The 16,073-nt window shown below is 34.3% G+C and overlaps 1 protein-coding gene across 1 annotated transcript in view; it reads right to left on the bottom strand.

Moving 5' to 3' along the window:
• Positions 1-4,593: 4,593 nt before the first annotated feature.
• Positions 4,594-16,073, bottom strand: part of DPP10 (dipeptidyl peptidase like 10) — a 715,542-nt gene continuing 704,062 nt past the window's right edge. Inside the window, exons 22-26 of the mRNA XM_054574986.1 lie at positions 12,288-12,387; positions 11,975-12,033; positions 11,790-11,862; positions 8,198-8,271; positions 4,594-6,189 (exon numbers count right to left, since the gene is read on the bottom strand). Of these exons, the coding sequence (XP_054430961.1) occupies positions 6,055-6,189; positions 8,198-8,271; positions 11,790-11,862; positions 11,975-12,033; positions 12,288-12,387 (441 nt within the window). The 3' untranslated portion in view covers positions 4,594-6,054. The remainder of the gene's footprint in view (positions 6,190-8,197; positions 8,272-11,789; positions 11,863-11,974; positions 12,034-12,287; positions 12,388-16,073) is intronic.

Below are 16,073 nucleotides of genomic sequence, written 5' to 3'. Positions count from 1 at the left end.
TTGCCTTGGGAGTCACACTTCTTGGCAGTGGGCACGCGAACCCCATAGCTGTTTTAGAACACCATTGGTTGGTTCTGTATGTAACAGTAGGAGAAACCTGGGAGTTGATTCCCTCATTGATCTGGTAAACTGTCCCTAAGAGCACCCAAGTTTAGCTCTTTTTTATGGGAACAAATAAAGGTTCTTGTCATTTAAGCCAGTGCTTCTCAAATATCACTGTATAGACAAACCACTTAGGGATATTGTTGTTATTCAGTTTCTTATTTAGGAGGTGTAGGGTGGTACCTAAGAGTCTGTGTTTCTAATAAACTCTCAGGTGATGTCCAAGCTATTGGGTCACTTATTGGGTCACTAGTACTTAAACTACTTTTAAGTTTGCATTGAGTTACTTGAAGCCAGGTACATAATATATGGTAATGTAGAAGGGTGAGGAGTTTGAATGTTGAATCCAGCCTAAAGATATGCACAATGAACCTTAGGCATTCACCAGCTAATAAATTCATAGATGCAATCACTGTGAACAAGAGCTTTGAGGTTACCATTGTCTGTGTTCAAATCCGGAATCTGTCGTTTACACACTATATGACGTCTCTGGATTTTGACTATTTATCAGAGATCACCACCATGCATTTCACATGGTTGCTTTAAGCTTTAGTTGAGATAATGTGATTAAAAAGCCTAGACCTTGAACAAATTGAATTCCTTTTTATGATGTGATTGGCAATATGGAATTCTTTATTGTCAAGTTGCACTCATGCCAAAGATAACTTAGCAAAATGGTGCTAAGCATGATAATGTGAGAGCAAGACAAACAAAATGACATTGTTTTGGTCAAGGTAGGATAAAATATATAAAATAAAATGGTGTCACTCATGTCAACCAAGATGGCTGCCAGTCAGACATGACATTTTTATTCAAGAAGGAAACTACCAGACACATCTGGCAAGGAGGCATGCCTAAAATATTGGCACACATGACCAGAACAGCTTTGTCTACAGAGAAGGACCACCTACAGATAGGTTCCTGGGAAAATCCCCACTCACCATCAGGGGTCCCAAGACACTTACCAAGAGACCCGGAAGGGTGGAGTACACAACCCTCAAGGGTATAACTTAGGTAGACTTCAGATCATTGCTGAGACAGCTGAGCTCCACACACCAAGGTGCTGCTCCATGCTGTGCTGATATCCTGGCTGCTGTGCTGCCGGAGGCTCTGCCCTGCTGGACCGAGGACTTCTTTTGCCCTGCTGCCATCTATGCTCTGGGCTCTGGAGATTCTGCCTCATGAGATGGTGATAGCTCCCCTGCCTACTGCACTTTCTTTTAGACCTGCAGCCTGAGGCTCCGGAATTCAGGTTCGTTGTCCCCCAATTCTCTTGTGTGATGTTATTACTGATGCTTTCCGAAAGATTATTATTGTTATTAGTTCAGTATTGTTTTGCAACAAATCTGCATTAATAAAGACTGAGTGAACTTTCATTAATAAAAGGCAAGTGAATAGCACAGTAACCTGTGTTGGCTCCCTGTTATTTCTTGGTGCCACTGTCACCTGTAGCATTGGTGGTCACACAGGCAGCTTGGTGCTTTCGGTACTTAAGGCCCAGATCAGACCTGGGCAGGAACCAGAGTCTGGCTTATAGGAAAGACTATACTGTGAAACATACATTTGTGACAGATAGAAAAAGACAGATTGTGATCATCCACAAAAACTTTCTTTGTAGTCAAGTTGCTATATCATAAGCCTGTGATGCTTGTATCAGAGTATCTTAAATTGAAAGTCTAATAAAAATATTCAAAATTGGACTTTAGTATGACATTTACTTTTTAAAAACCTGCCTACCTTGCCTTTGATGAGAAAAAAGATGTTTGACTTTGCAGACTTTCTTTTCCAAAATTGATGAAATATTGCCAAGTGAAATGAGTGTTGTTAGTAGATCTGATCAGTGGCAAGTAAATTGCCTATAGTGACAGAAAATTGGGAGGTAATGCAATTCTCCTAAGTAAGATTGTAAATAGGATTGGGGACATCAGCAGTGCATTTAAATATTGCAACATGCTTTCTGGATTTACAGTGCTTGACGTCTAGGTGATCTTTTCATGTTTACAAACCAGGGTGCTTTGATCAATAAAATGGTTTGAATGCCTCCAGGAATTATTGGAAATGTCCTTGGCATAATGTCAGAGCAAGAGATTTGACTAATGACTTCCCATGACATACAGTAGTTGTGGCCTACTGGGCAAAGTTTCCCATGAATAGGAATAGTTCTTACATATCTTCATCAGACATGTTCTCTTGACATTAGGAGATTCCTGTGACTTCAATGTAGCTACAGTTATATATTGGGCTATCATTTACCTTTTAGTATTACTGCTCTCAAATAAGTCTCAAAAATGTCTGGAACTATATGTTTAAATATTCAGAATTCATTCTCATACAGGGTGAACATTGGTTAAAACTCTCCCTATTGAAGGAGTGTCATGGAGGAAAATGTTTGAGAATATGAGCTTCTAAGGTAGCTGGAGTAGGTTTTAGGCTATTCACTCACTAGTTTAATAAATATAGACATGTTATATACTTATCTGAGACTCAATTTCATTATCTGTAAATTGGGAATCATAATACCGATTTTAGAGCATGTTGAGAATATTTCATTTGATAATAAATATAAAGCACTTAGCATATGCTTGGTACTTGGTAAGGGTCAAATAAATTTTAGATAGAAACAGCTTATTTGAACCTGAATGAAAGCACTTCCTTATTCTCATTTTATTTCTTCATCCTGTAATATTCACAATGGTAAGCTTTGTGGGGAGAAACGGTCCCCCAGTAAGTAGAGCTAAGTCAGCAGCTGGTACACTTGGAATTTGTTTAGGCACATGATTTTAGGAAATAGGAGCAGGCAACTAAGAAGAGTGAAATATGAAAGAGGGCAATAGAAACGTATGCAGATGTGGGTGGCAGAGTTCCATGGGCCTTCCAAGGATCATGTAGAATGTCCAAGAGAAGAACAAAAGAAGGAATATATAGTCTTCTGCTCTTGTCTTCCATTAATTGTATTTTAATGGGAGTTTAACCTCCTTATATGGGTTTGCAGTGTGTAAGTGATGAGTCCATTGATTCCAAAAGACAGACAACATTATTGTCAGAGGATCCCCAGGACAAGAAGTGAAAGGTAAAGCATAGCTGAGGAGTCAGTTTTTATTTAAGATGCAGAACATGAAGGTGAAGAGCTTTGAGGAAGGGCAAAAGAAGTAGTTCATACATGATTTTAGAAGCCATGTGCTTTTAATGAGAATTGAGATCAAATCAATCCCGGGGGTCCATCATTTGAGGACAATGACTTAACTGATTATCCTTATAGTAAAGACCAATATTTAAGCCACCTTATTCTAGTAGATCTAAAATTGGAATCTGCAAGACCCTCAATGATGATGTCTATGCTAAATATCCAATCAAAAAAGACACATTCAGAGTGAGCTGAGATTCAGGTTTTGAAGAGCACCCTTTCCCTTGGTTATAGATCAGAAGGTGCAAGTGGATTAGCATCATCTTCTTAGTCTCTAAGTGTTGAGTCAGGGGTCTCAATGGAGGAAATTAATGACAAAAATATGTTTCTCTTTCAAAATAGTTTCAAAAAGTTATTTATCTCTGTGGAAATTTAATACAGCTTGCCTATTTTATTTTATCATTTAGCTTGATTTTTTTTTTAATTTAAGGGGGAAATATCACTTGGAAAACTTGCTACTGGGTTCTCGGAAACTCTTGGAATGTATAAATACATATAAAATATTGGAATTATGACCAAAGACAAATGTATAAAAGGAAAATCCCACTTACACCATTTCTCTAATAACTGGTGTTTAAAATGGACCAAAAATTAAAATGAAAATATCATGCAAATGAAAATTTTCCATCTTCCTACTAAACAGTATGTCTTCGTTTGAGCTCTATTTAGCCTTTAAGGCAAAACTGGGTTCCAGACAAATGGCTTTCACATTATAAACTGTATTAAATTAATTGACAAATAGATAAACATTGATAATAATAATAAAACAAGAGAAATAATGAACAGTAAAAGGTAAATACGTTTTAAATGTTACTCGGATAGACATTCAATAAAACCACATTTTTCAGAAAACATAATTATTTTCATCATAAAAATCTCTAGTGGTCAAAATTTAAAAAGTTGATTAAAAAGCTTCAGTTGGACTTTAAATCAGCCTAAAAAGAAATTTCCACTTTAATAAAATAGGCAAAACTTTCCTTTGAAACATTGCAACTCATTTTTTTTAAAATGCGTTTACTATTGTTGGAAAAAGACCTGAAGTGGGTCTTTCAGAAAAGAGAGCCTTTCCCATTTGAAATTGACTTCAATGGAGTGGTAAAGACACAATTCCAAAGCATTCAGAAGAGCAACAGAATATCCCTATAATGAGTCATACATTCCCAAATACCCAGATTGGAGGGTTAATCCTTTGACTAAATAGGAGGGCTACTGGCAATTCTGTGACATTTTTAAGTTTTCTCCCAGTGTTCTGATGTCATGATTATCCAGCCTGTCCTAAGGAATTTTTAAAACCACTAAAATACACTATATTGCCTAGATTTATATGAACTTTTATAGACTTTTAGACATCTTCTTAAACATCCCTTACATGAGGGGAGAAGATACTCTGAATTTAATCACCAAATTTAATGTTTTCATGACTTAAATTGATTTTATACAGTCAAGTTTATTTTACACTCTCAGTTACTTACTACTGCAAATCAACACAGCACAGGAATTAAGGCATTTTGTGCCTTCGTCTCAAGTGAAAGAGCAAACACTGCTGTTTGTGAATTTTTTGGCCTATGAATAAAAAATATTTCATTTTTAATTCTCACCAGAAGTTATTTAAATTAAACAGTAACAGATGATTTGGGCAGGCACAGAATACTGAATAAGAACTGGCAAAAGAAATAATCCAGCTCTTTACTTTTACAATGAAAATGAGAATGGAGTCTGCATTGAGAGAGAGAAGTAAAAGGACTGAGTGTTTTAAAAAAGCCTTCTCCACCAAAAGAGCAAAATAGCACTCAGTGGCATTGCATTGTTAACAAAAGTTCTTTATCAGAAACTATAATTTAATATTTAAGTATCTAATTTACATGTGACAAGGTATCATATCCAAAAAATTAAACTGCAACTAGAAAACTATTAACCACTAAAAACGATACCAAACACAACCCAAACATTTATAGGAAAGCAATAGCTAGAATTTGAATAGGAAAAAATGTTTCATCATATTTGGCTCATTAAACAAAGCATCCATTATAGCCTGTAAAAGAGCATTTCTTCTAATTCAGCAAAAGTTTATCCTTTGTAGCATGACTAACATGTAAAGATAGATTTATTGAGTGTGTATATATATTGTGAGACACACACTCGTGCATTGATTTAAATATATCACATCTACTGATAACTGGCTGAACTTTGGAAGGTGCCAAAATCCATATTTCTGCATGGCCTTTGTCCCACTTAATAATGCCTTTTTGTAAACAGAAATTACATAAAATACTCTTATTTTATTAACTGAATATTTTCTTAAGCATAATAATAGACAATGAAGGATTTGCTTTTAATGTACAGGTACAGTAAAGTGTTAGACTGCAGCTCAGCCATCAAAGATCAGAGACTGTAGTACTCATAAGTTGTGCATTATATGCAAAGATGATAGTGGCCGTTGAAATTAAAATGAGAACAACTAGTTTCAGAACAAATAGGGGATAACAGAAGAAACCATGCACTATTCCTACTTCAATGCAAAACTAATTTCTCCCAAGAAACCAACCCTCTGACCTTTCTTACACAAAGAAACAGGTTCTGCACCCTTGGCAAAACAGTAGACTTGGAATTCTTTATTCAAATTCTAGTTTATTGTCTCTGAGTGTGCTGTTCCAGTGTCATCTCCTTAAGCTGCCCTTGAAATTCTGGAGCATCTACAATGTTACAGTCTCTAGGTTAGATTTCATTGAGCCTCAATATCCCTTTCAGTTCTATATAAATAGAGTCCATTATTCATCTTCTTCTGGTTCCTGTGGTATCACGGATATTTCTTCCTTTAAACAATCACTGAAGAATCTGAGGATTGTGCTGTAGAGGTGATACTTGCTCTTCTCAGATACGTTATGACCTTCATCTGGGTAGACCTAATATGTTGAGGGGAAAGGAGATTAAAGTTACCAAAGCAAGTACTGTCCCTCAGAATTTATTCTTTTAGCCCCAAATGACAAAGGAACTTCAGAAAATAATATCTCATGAAAATGGTATTTAATTCAACTCTAAGTGCTTCATATTAAACTTTCCTTATTTATTATACTCATAAAGAACATTTGAGAAAAAGTATATTTTTTATGTATTTAAATTAAGATTTGTTGGCCAAAAAACTTTTAGACAGTTTTTTCATAACTCTAAGCCCCTGACCTCCCTTTTTCTTAGAGCATTTAATTTAGAAAATTTAAGATTGTAAATTCATTTGCTGTCCCTTTGAAAAATATGTAAATCTTCTTTCAGCCTATTGCCAGTTTTACAACCCAGAAAATGTCTTTCTCAATGGCTGGAAACAATCTCTTTGATACATAAACATTGAAGGAGACAGGATCCTTATCTCCCAGTCTCTGGGGAAGGGAAGAAGCCAAATTGTAAAACCCTTGTCATAAAGATCCAAGAAAGTTTATGTTACCTTTTGGTAAAGTCAATTACTAAAAGCAGGTGGACTACCAGTCCCTCCACCCTAGCTTCAAAACTTGTACGCCCTTTGTTTCAACAATGTTGAATTTCACCTATCTTTTATTGTGATAGTCTTGAATGAAGTCCTCCTTGTCTGTTTAATCTTGTGGAGTACTATTTTTACTTGGACAATATAAAAGACATTAGTGACTTCTACAATATAAATACAGATATTATCACATCAATTCCTTAGTATAAAGTGTTTGAACAGTGCCTCACTGCCCTCTGAGTAACTCCACATACTCTTTCAGGTTGTTAATGGTATTGATGTGGGAACTCAAGAGTTGGAAATTTTTAGTTTTAAGTAATACTTAATAAGCTTAGTAGTTAATGCATGTAAAAAGCTATTGTCTCAGAACTGAAGGTATGGCCCACCCCGACTCCAGGAGACCACAAGAGACCATAAGCAATCAAGATGGTATCTGAACCACTGTGTTGCAGGGGGACATCCTTCTGCCCAAAACACAAATAAAGAAAATCACTCAGGACACAAGACACTAGATAAGATAGAAAAATCACCAGTCAATAGATGAGAAGGTGTTAGGGAAATTGCCAGACTGCAGCTTTTATTGGATTAACCTCTCTTTCTTGAATTTCAAATCCCTTACACACGCTTCTTCCCCCTTGAATTCCAATCCCTTACCTACACTTTTTCCTCTTTATAAAAAGGCTGGCTTGGAAGGAAATGTAAGAAAGTCTGTTAGGGTACATAACCCACTGTCTTCTTAGATCACCGGCCATGGAATAAAGCGCCCATGAAGATTCAATCCGTTTCTGCTTACTGGTTCTGGCAGTGGCAGGAGGCACAGACAGTGACTTTTCCGGGTTTCAATGTGACCTACCATCTGTTTACCTATATATCTTAATCTGTCATCACCCTAACCCTGGTTCCTGTGTTTTAGATATGTTGAACTGCTTTTAGTTCTTCCACATGTTGAGAAATCATTTTTTTTCCTTTTTCACATCTTCTTCAGACTTTTTAAAAGTCCTTAATAGATATTTATTAAATATGGTTAGAGGCACAGATATAAATGGCGTTTTACCTTCTCCTTTTTTTCTTGTAATATTTACTCAAACAACTTCCCCCCCCACTTTTTAATGTAAGAGTGATGGAAAATGAGAAAAAGACAAATGTACTAGGAGAGAAATAAAGAATTGTTCTTTCTTTTTAAAAAAAATCATTATCAGTAATATGAATAAAAGTCTAGGAGACATAAACATTGCATAAAAGTATTATGCAATTGTAAAGCATGAGTGGATCCACAATATCAATATAATTAAGAAAAACTAATACAAACTTTGGTAGCTAAAAACAGTAAAAATAATAGCGTGAAGGATGGAGCATCACTGAAAGTGTGCTTTAATCTCATAACTAAAAAACCTAAGTAGAAAAACCCATAAACACATTCTTCTGGAAAAGTGGCTTACCTGCATAGTATAATTCACCCCAGCTTTTATTAGGTGTTTGATTAATTCTGCAGAATGCTGGAAGTGAACTTTTGCTGCAAGACATTAAATCATGATATTTGAAGGAAATATGTTTACAAGGATGAGAACATTTTATGTCATATTTTTCAAAGACATTAAGGATTTTTCTTTACATATATTGCACATATAAAAGATATATACCTGGCTTTAACTAGGAAGCCAGTATATACAATAATGATAAACACTTGAGCTTTACATTAGTAAAAACAAATTAGCTGAAAGAGCATCTATTACTAAGGTTCTACTTATTGTACATGTGTTATTTGGATTTATGTCATTGGCTATTATTTATCAATTTTAATTGTTCACATTTTATACCATTTTAACAATTTTAACACAGTAAATGCTTATCTGGGTAATAATAGAGCAAACCAGTTTCTATTCCCTTCTGAGGATTACCAGGGCCCAAGCTCAGTTAGATAGTGGCATTCTGTTTTATTTTAAATTTGAAAAAGAATACTCCATGTTGAGAAAAGAAAGTATACATCTCATTATTCAAAGACTAAATATTTAATGTGGATCATGCTGGTTTCTCCTGTTTCATTCCAGCTTCTTTCTGCCTGAACAGAATGTCCAAATCTCTGAAATAAGCAGCACAGCAGGCCAGGGCTGAGTGGCAGCATTGGCCCTAACTAGATTTGAAAACTTGATGAATCACTCAGATCTCTGGACAGCACTTTGTTCACACGCTGTCTGAGCTATTCATTTCTATACTATGTACATCTTCAAATTTCTGTAAGTAACTTTTAAGCTACCATTTTCAAACTGTCTTGGTAAAATTGGGGCAGGCTTATCAATAGTTTAAGAACCTTCCTTGTTCTAATTCTATGATACTGATTAATACTACTACATAGCAGGCAATAAAAACTTCCTTTTCAACATCTTGGAAAATAACCATGTTATCTCTTAAGAACTTTATGACTTGCTGTATAAAGTTAAGCTACTAAAAATGTTAACAAATAGAAGCAATAACTGAGGTAAAATGATCTCTCATAATGCTCATTTGTTTATTGTAGGAAAACATTTTGGAAAGGACTCCATCACTGATTGGTATGGATACAGCTGCAAAGATTAGTGGATTTTCCAAATGGATTATTTTCCTGCTTAGTTTCTAGTGCAAAGCCTGTTGATATTTGTCATTTGTCCCCTTTTCTTAAGACTAAACAGAGATGTCAAGGTCAAATTGACTGAGTGAACTGATTTGCTGGTAATTTTGAAGAAAATATTAATGATGGTTTATTGTAGTATCATTGATTGAACCACCAAGTCCATATGGGGAGCTATGTGTGTAGTGTATCCATGAGTGTGTGTATGTGTGCATGTATTTATTTGTTTGCATGTGCAAAGTCATGGGTACATTTCCTTTAACATGACCAGTTCTGAATCTCTGGTGGCATTTCATCAGATGGATTAAGCACCAGGCCCATGACTGAGTCAGACAGAAAAAATGATTTACCTTCATAGCTGCAACATATTGACAGAGAAACTTGAATAGCATTAATATATTCTACAGTGAATACTAGATGTGCAATTATTTAATCTCAAATATAATTTATTCCTACAATTGAAACTTCAGGTAAGAATCTCAACATCAGATTCAAATCCTTCTATGAATCAGTAGTTGTGTGATTTTCATCGTTATAAAATTTAATTATTATTTATTTTCCCAATTTGATAAATAAGAAAAGTAACAATACCTACAGTATTTTTGTGGAAAATACATAAGATAATATTAAAAGCATTTGGCACATTTTGCATATAGTATGTACTTAATAATTTCTACTTATTATGATTACTAATATACATTTAATATCTTAATATCTTAGAACAAAATTCTAATGTCTTTCAAAATGTTTATGTTCTCTTTCATCATTTTTCACCCAACACAGATACGGTATCATTTAAGTTTTTTTTTGTTTTTTCTTTCTTTTTATTTTACAGTAATTTTAGATTTTCAGAAATGTTACAAAGGCAGTATCGAGAGTTCTTGTATATATATCCCTTACCTAGTTTCCCCTAGGTAAGATTTTACATTAATTTACATTATCACGACACATTTGTCACAAGTTCGAAGGATTTACACATTTTTGACTTCTGTTGGTCTGCCATAATTTTTCAAACTTTCCTTCTTTTTTTTTTTTTAATGATTTTGACTGTTCTGAGGAGTATTGAGTTATTTGGTAGACTGTCTCTCATTTGGGTTTGTCTGTTTTTTGTTTTTTTTTCTCATTGTTAAACTACAGCTATGATTCTTTCTGGACTAGAGAGTGGATGTAGAGTGCCATTCTCATGAAATTAAATCAAGGGTACAAACTATCAGTGTGAATTGTCACCATCGATGTTACCCTTGACCATTTGGTTGAGTTGTATTTGTTCATTTTTCTGCTGTAAAGTTACTCTTTCTCCACTTCCCATGTAGTGCTCTTTAAGCAAATCACTAGTTTCAACCCCCTGTAAAAGGGGGAAGGAGGAGAGTTAAGTTTGCCTATTTGAGGGAGGGGGAGTACCTACATAAATTATTCAGAATCCTACCTAAAGAAGGTGGAGATTTGTCTCTTGTCTTGTCTCCCATTACCTATTTACATATATATGTAAATATATACTGAACTGAACACTAATTTAATATTCCCCTGACATGCTTGAAAGTTAAACTCTAAACCTGGTATGATTTTTGCTATAACATCTTTTTAGTTATATACTTTTTAAAATAGAGTATAATTACTGAGGCAGGACAGAGAGAAATAACAAAAACAAGTTCAAGATTTAGGAAATTGATTCAAAGCTTTGATCATTTATGCTCAACTGCCAGGCAGCCCTGAATAAATTAGTTTCCATCTTGAAATTGATTTTTCTCATCTGTGAATGGGGCTATAAATAGCCAGCCTTCTGTTGTAAAGTTTTATACAGAATAATAAAAAATATATAAATCCTTTCAGCCCTGAACATTCATGTAAGTATAAAATGATATTATGTATTACTGGTAATATCAGGCACATACATCTCCAATATTTAATGTGATAAAAAATGAGAGTTGATATGAAAGATTTTAACTTTTTAAGTGAGTAGCCTCTTCAGAATTTCATGTCAGTGCTTCTTGCTATCTTGCTGTTCCTAGTTCAGTTTCCTTTTGAGGTACATTGAATAATAGCACAGCAGAAGTCACTAGCCATATGTGGTTATTTAAATTAATTAAAATTAAGTAACATTTAAAATTCATTTTCTTCATTATTCTAAACACATTTCAAGTGCTTATAAACCATATGTGGCCAATGGCTATTGTGCTCAACAGCAAAGATTAAACGTTTCTACTATCCGGGACTTTTAGTTGCCCAGTGCTGCCACTGAGGCTCATAACTTTCTCTATTCTTAGTCCTGACTCCTTCTTGCCACTTCCCACATGAATCAGATTTTGTGCAACTCTGCTCTTTTCTTCATTAGGTTTGTAGGGTCCCTGTAAACAAGGGACCTTTAGATGTACCCCTTTGCTCAAATTTAAACACCACCAGTGACTAGCAGAAAATATAATACTTACTGTCAGCAGTCCCATGAATTATTAATATATTTTCTTCTTTAAAGCCATGGATATTATGTAGCACACTTGATGCCTATAAAGGAAAACACAAAAATCTGTGTATGTAGATCTACCTAATTTTGCATTTTGACTGAGATTTTAGGATAAGAATACTCTTCTTTCTTCGCTATTTTTTAAATAGTTACCTGGTATGTGCTTTCTTCTTTAGATGGCATACCAAGGTATCTTTCAGAGAAAGCTGAGGCTGTGACCCAAGAAAACATAAATTTAAGAATAAACTAGAAACCATTGGAATAGCATATTTCTTATTTAACTTTAACATTTCATATTTAACTCTCATGCTCCAGAAAAACGGATTGAATCAGAGAGGAGAAAAACAACTGAAAACATTTCTGATAACAAATGACAAATGAGCTCAATTGAGCTTCTTGGCACTAGGATTTTCTTTTTTCTACAAATCAATATGTCATATTAGGTCATTCTATAGGAAGTACTCACCATACAACTTCAAGTCTGTGATGGGTGCAATCACTGATCCGCATTTAAAAAGCTTTTCATCTGATTTTAAGATCATCGATGCAACATAGCCACCATACCCCTGAAAAAAAATATGTATCAATTATTCCTGGAGATAATTTTAGCTTTGATCACTGTGTTTGGTAATACGAATATCAGAATGTCTCATGACCCAATTGTGAGTAAAGACTGTATACTAAACTCACTTTGTACAGATAAAATTTTTGAAAAGAGTTTAAATTTTATATAACAAGTTATTTTAATAACTTTAGGTAAAATATAAAATTAATCATATACCACCAACTGTCAAAGCTCTGCTCTTTGGTGTTACATCAAATACCTGCAAAGCACCCCAAATTCACCTTCAATTCTTCAAAAAGAATTTGAAGCTAGATAAGCACAGTACTTATTAAATTACATATCATTTGGGGCAAATACAGGATTATATTTAGAATCATTTAATAATAATGATGGTTACATAGAATTAAGAAAGGATAATTAAACATTTTAAATCCATCATCATACATATAGATTCTGATTTCAATTTCATACAATTAAATATTTGAAGGAAAAGAGATATGGTAAATAATGTTGCTACTGAAATGAGTTGGATTATTATTTAAATTTAATTTTAAAATATCCTCTTGCAATGTTTTGAACTAATTTAATTATAGATTCCTAAAAAAATAAACCAAGATGTTCAGTTTTCTTTTGCAGTCCATGAGCTGGCCAGAATAACTCCACTGGAGACTTTAACAATTAGAGTAATACTAAGCTAAGGAAATGACCTACTGAGTTATCAATTCATTTTAGAAATTAATTTTAAGCTGTGCTCTAGGCAATGTTTTTCACCTTGCTGGACATTACAGTATCCTAGGGGGTATTAAAAATATTAACACCCAGGCTTTAGCACCAGAAATTCTGATGTGATTGGTTCATGATAAAGTCTACTTTTGAAAGATTTCCCAATGATTCTAGCGTGGTTCAGTGCTATAAGAATATGTTATTTTCACCAAACCCATGACATAATAAATACAGAATTTTATATGCTTATTTGGAGCATCATTTAAATATTGGCACATAAAAATCCAAAATACAGTCAGACAAACTACCAAAGTGGCAGAGACCTTGTGTAAAGAGTAGCAGAATATCCTACTCCAAAATATTCCACTATGGCATATTGATTATTTTGAGCTAGAGGTACAAAAAAAAAACAGCTAATGCAGGGGGAACCTTTCTCTGAACACCCCTAAAGACAGATCCTCTAACAGGCACTCAATTTTTATAGATCCTTTCCCCACCACTTTCATCACCCAGGGAAAACTGACTTTTGTCAGAGAAGAGGGGAATAGAAGTTGATACCATGCCCTGAAAAAAAAGCCACAAATTGTATCTCCCATTTATTCTTCTAAAGTTCCATTCATCTTGCTTAACAAGCATTTATCTCTCCTAAAAGGCCTGGATCTATTCTCTTGTTTCCCTATTAAGATGGTAATTTAAGCCTGAATTCTAATCTACCTCAGAGAATTACTCATTTTAACCCAGACATCTCCCTTGTGGACAGGAGGTAACATGTCAGTAAACATCTTTTCATTTTTCTTTTAATCTGTCTTTTGCTACAGGGGGTCTCAGCCAAGAACTCAGAAGAGTAAAGGGAAAATTATTTTTTATACCCTACATATATCAATTTTGTACTGGAATATTCAGCTAGTATCTAGAAGTTGGAGCAAATTTTCCCCAACAGTTAGGAGATAAGTGAAATAAAGTAATATTTTACAGAGTTAAGCCACCAAGAGTGTCTTTGCTCAGTTTCATTAAGAGAGACAAAAATAAATTTTGATTAGCAAAATTTAAAAGTAACAGGCTTAATTGTGTTAACACATCTAAAGAAAGAAGTGAAGGAGAAAAAAATAATTTCCTTCCACCCTTTTGAGTTCTTGGCTGAGATGTGTTGTAATAACCAAATAAATAAAAGAAAGACAAGCAGAAGTTTATTAATGTGTATTCCCTCATGTACATATTGGAAATAACCAAACAAACTGAGTAATTCTGTGAGGTAGCTCTGGCCACCAACTTGAATACCACCTCCAACTAAACAAAGATGTTCAGGGAGGTCTATTACACATGATTACCCAGAAAAGAATAAACAAGGCTTGTTATGCAGACTGAAGTCAATGCTTTCTCTATTACAAGAGTCTCTTATCATTTAGAGTCATCCTTCTCTTTCTGGTACAGAGAGAAAGACACAAATGGAGATTTCTTTTAAGAATGTAAATGTCTCATAAAAAAGGAACTTCAACTCTGAGTAAAAGCATCTGCTGTTTCTTAAAATAATCAGCTAAAAATAGTCTTTCTGCCAAAGAGGTATATTCTTCTGTGTCATATTCTGCTCCCCTTCAGAAGTATGAAAGGGGCATGATGAGTCATGCAAAGCAAGTAAATAAACAGTGTAGAGTGAGCGCATGTTGAGCCTTTAAAAATTCTGCCTCTAGAGTGAGAATTTTTAGTGTATTGTTTCTACTGCTCTAAAATGGAGATGAGACAAAGTTATCACATTCAAGTGGTTTCAAGTATTTCCCACAAGTATTTCTCACAATTCCCATTGTGAAAAATGCATTTTAGATTATTCATCTGAGGCGATAACTTTTCTGGTTCTAATTTCACAAATGCCCAAGCAAAGTTCAGTTGATTATGATATGTGTCATATATCACATGATATATATGACTACTTTGAGAGGATAGCTGAGTATTCCAACCCACAGAACAACTTTATATCACATATATAGATAACATAAATTCATAAATTGGTATAATTTTTTTTTTACCTCAGTTTAATGTGATTCTTAGAGGTTAATTATCTCCAGGACTAAGAAGATGGTACCCTCTAAAGGAGAAGCAGATCCTAGAAGAATGATTCTCAACTTGAATGTCCATTCAAAGTGCTTGGGAATCTTGTTAAAATGAACATTCTAATTCAGTAGATCTGGTGTGGGCCCCAATATTCAGCATTTTTAACGAACTTCCAGGGCATACTTATGCTGCTGGTCCACAATTTGAATAGTAAGTTCTTATAGAATAATAATATAATAAAGAACAAACCAGAACATCTTCCTAGCTTCAGCGATCATTCCCTAGACCAGTGGACCTTTAAAAAATACATCAGTGCCTTTCAAAACAATTCAGTTTATGGAAAATGGGCTGTGGAGCTCTCTGTGTGATTCTAAAGTGAAACTCAGGTTATAAATCATTGCTGCGACACACAGATTGTATTTCACTATTTTTTAAAATATGAAATGTTGATATTAATGAAGCTAAATACTCTTCAAGAAACAATAGTGAAAGCTGTTGAATACAATTCTCTCTGTACCATTTAAGAACCTAATCCAAAATGCTGCTTTAATTTAATTTATTTTGAGAAGTAACTTCTATTTTTAAAAGAAAATCAACATTGGTATGAGCTAAAATAAATTAAATTTTTGCTTGCCTTCCTCATCACCATTTCATATTTATTCACTGAATGCAAAGGTAAATCATAAAAATGTTTCTGGAAAATATATTCCAGAAGAGGGTAAGGTAGATATAAGGATGGTGATTTTAATTCTGAAAAAGATCACATCTATCAGAAGGGTGCCCAAACTAGCAGTCATCTTATTGATTCTGTAGTCAGTTAGGGGTCCCCTACCTTTTTGACACCAGGGACTGATGTCATGGAAGACAATTTTTCCATGGACCAGGGGTTGGAATGATTTTGGGATGATTCAAGAAAAT

This window comes from Pteronotus mesoamericanus, unplaced genomic scaffold (genome assembly GCF_021234165.1).
Source record: "Pteronotus mesoamericanus isolate MK-2021 breed Mesoamerican mustached bat unplaced genomic scaffold, CSHL_Meso_final contig_27, whole genome shotgun sequence".
Classification (NCBI taxonomy): domain Eukaryota; kingdom Metazoa; phylum Chordata; class Mammalia; order Chiroptera; family Mormoopidae; genus Pteronotus; species Pteronotus mesoamericanus.
This window is presented reverse-complemented; position numbering and strand designations above follow the sequence as displayed.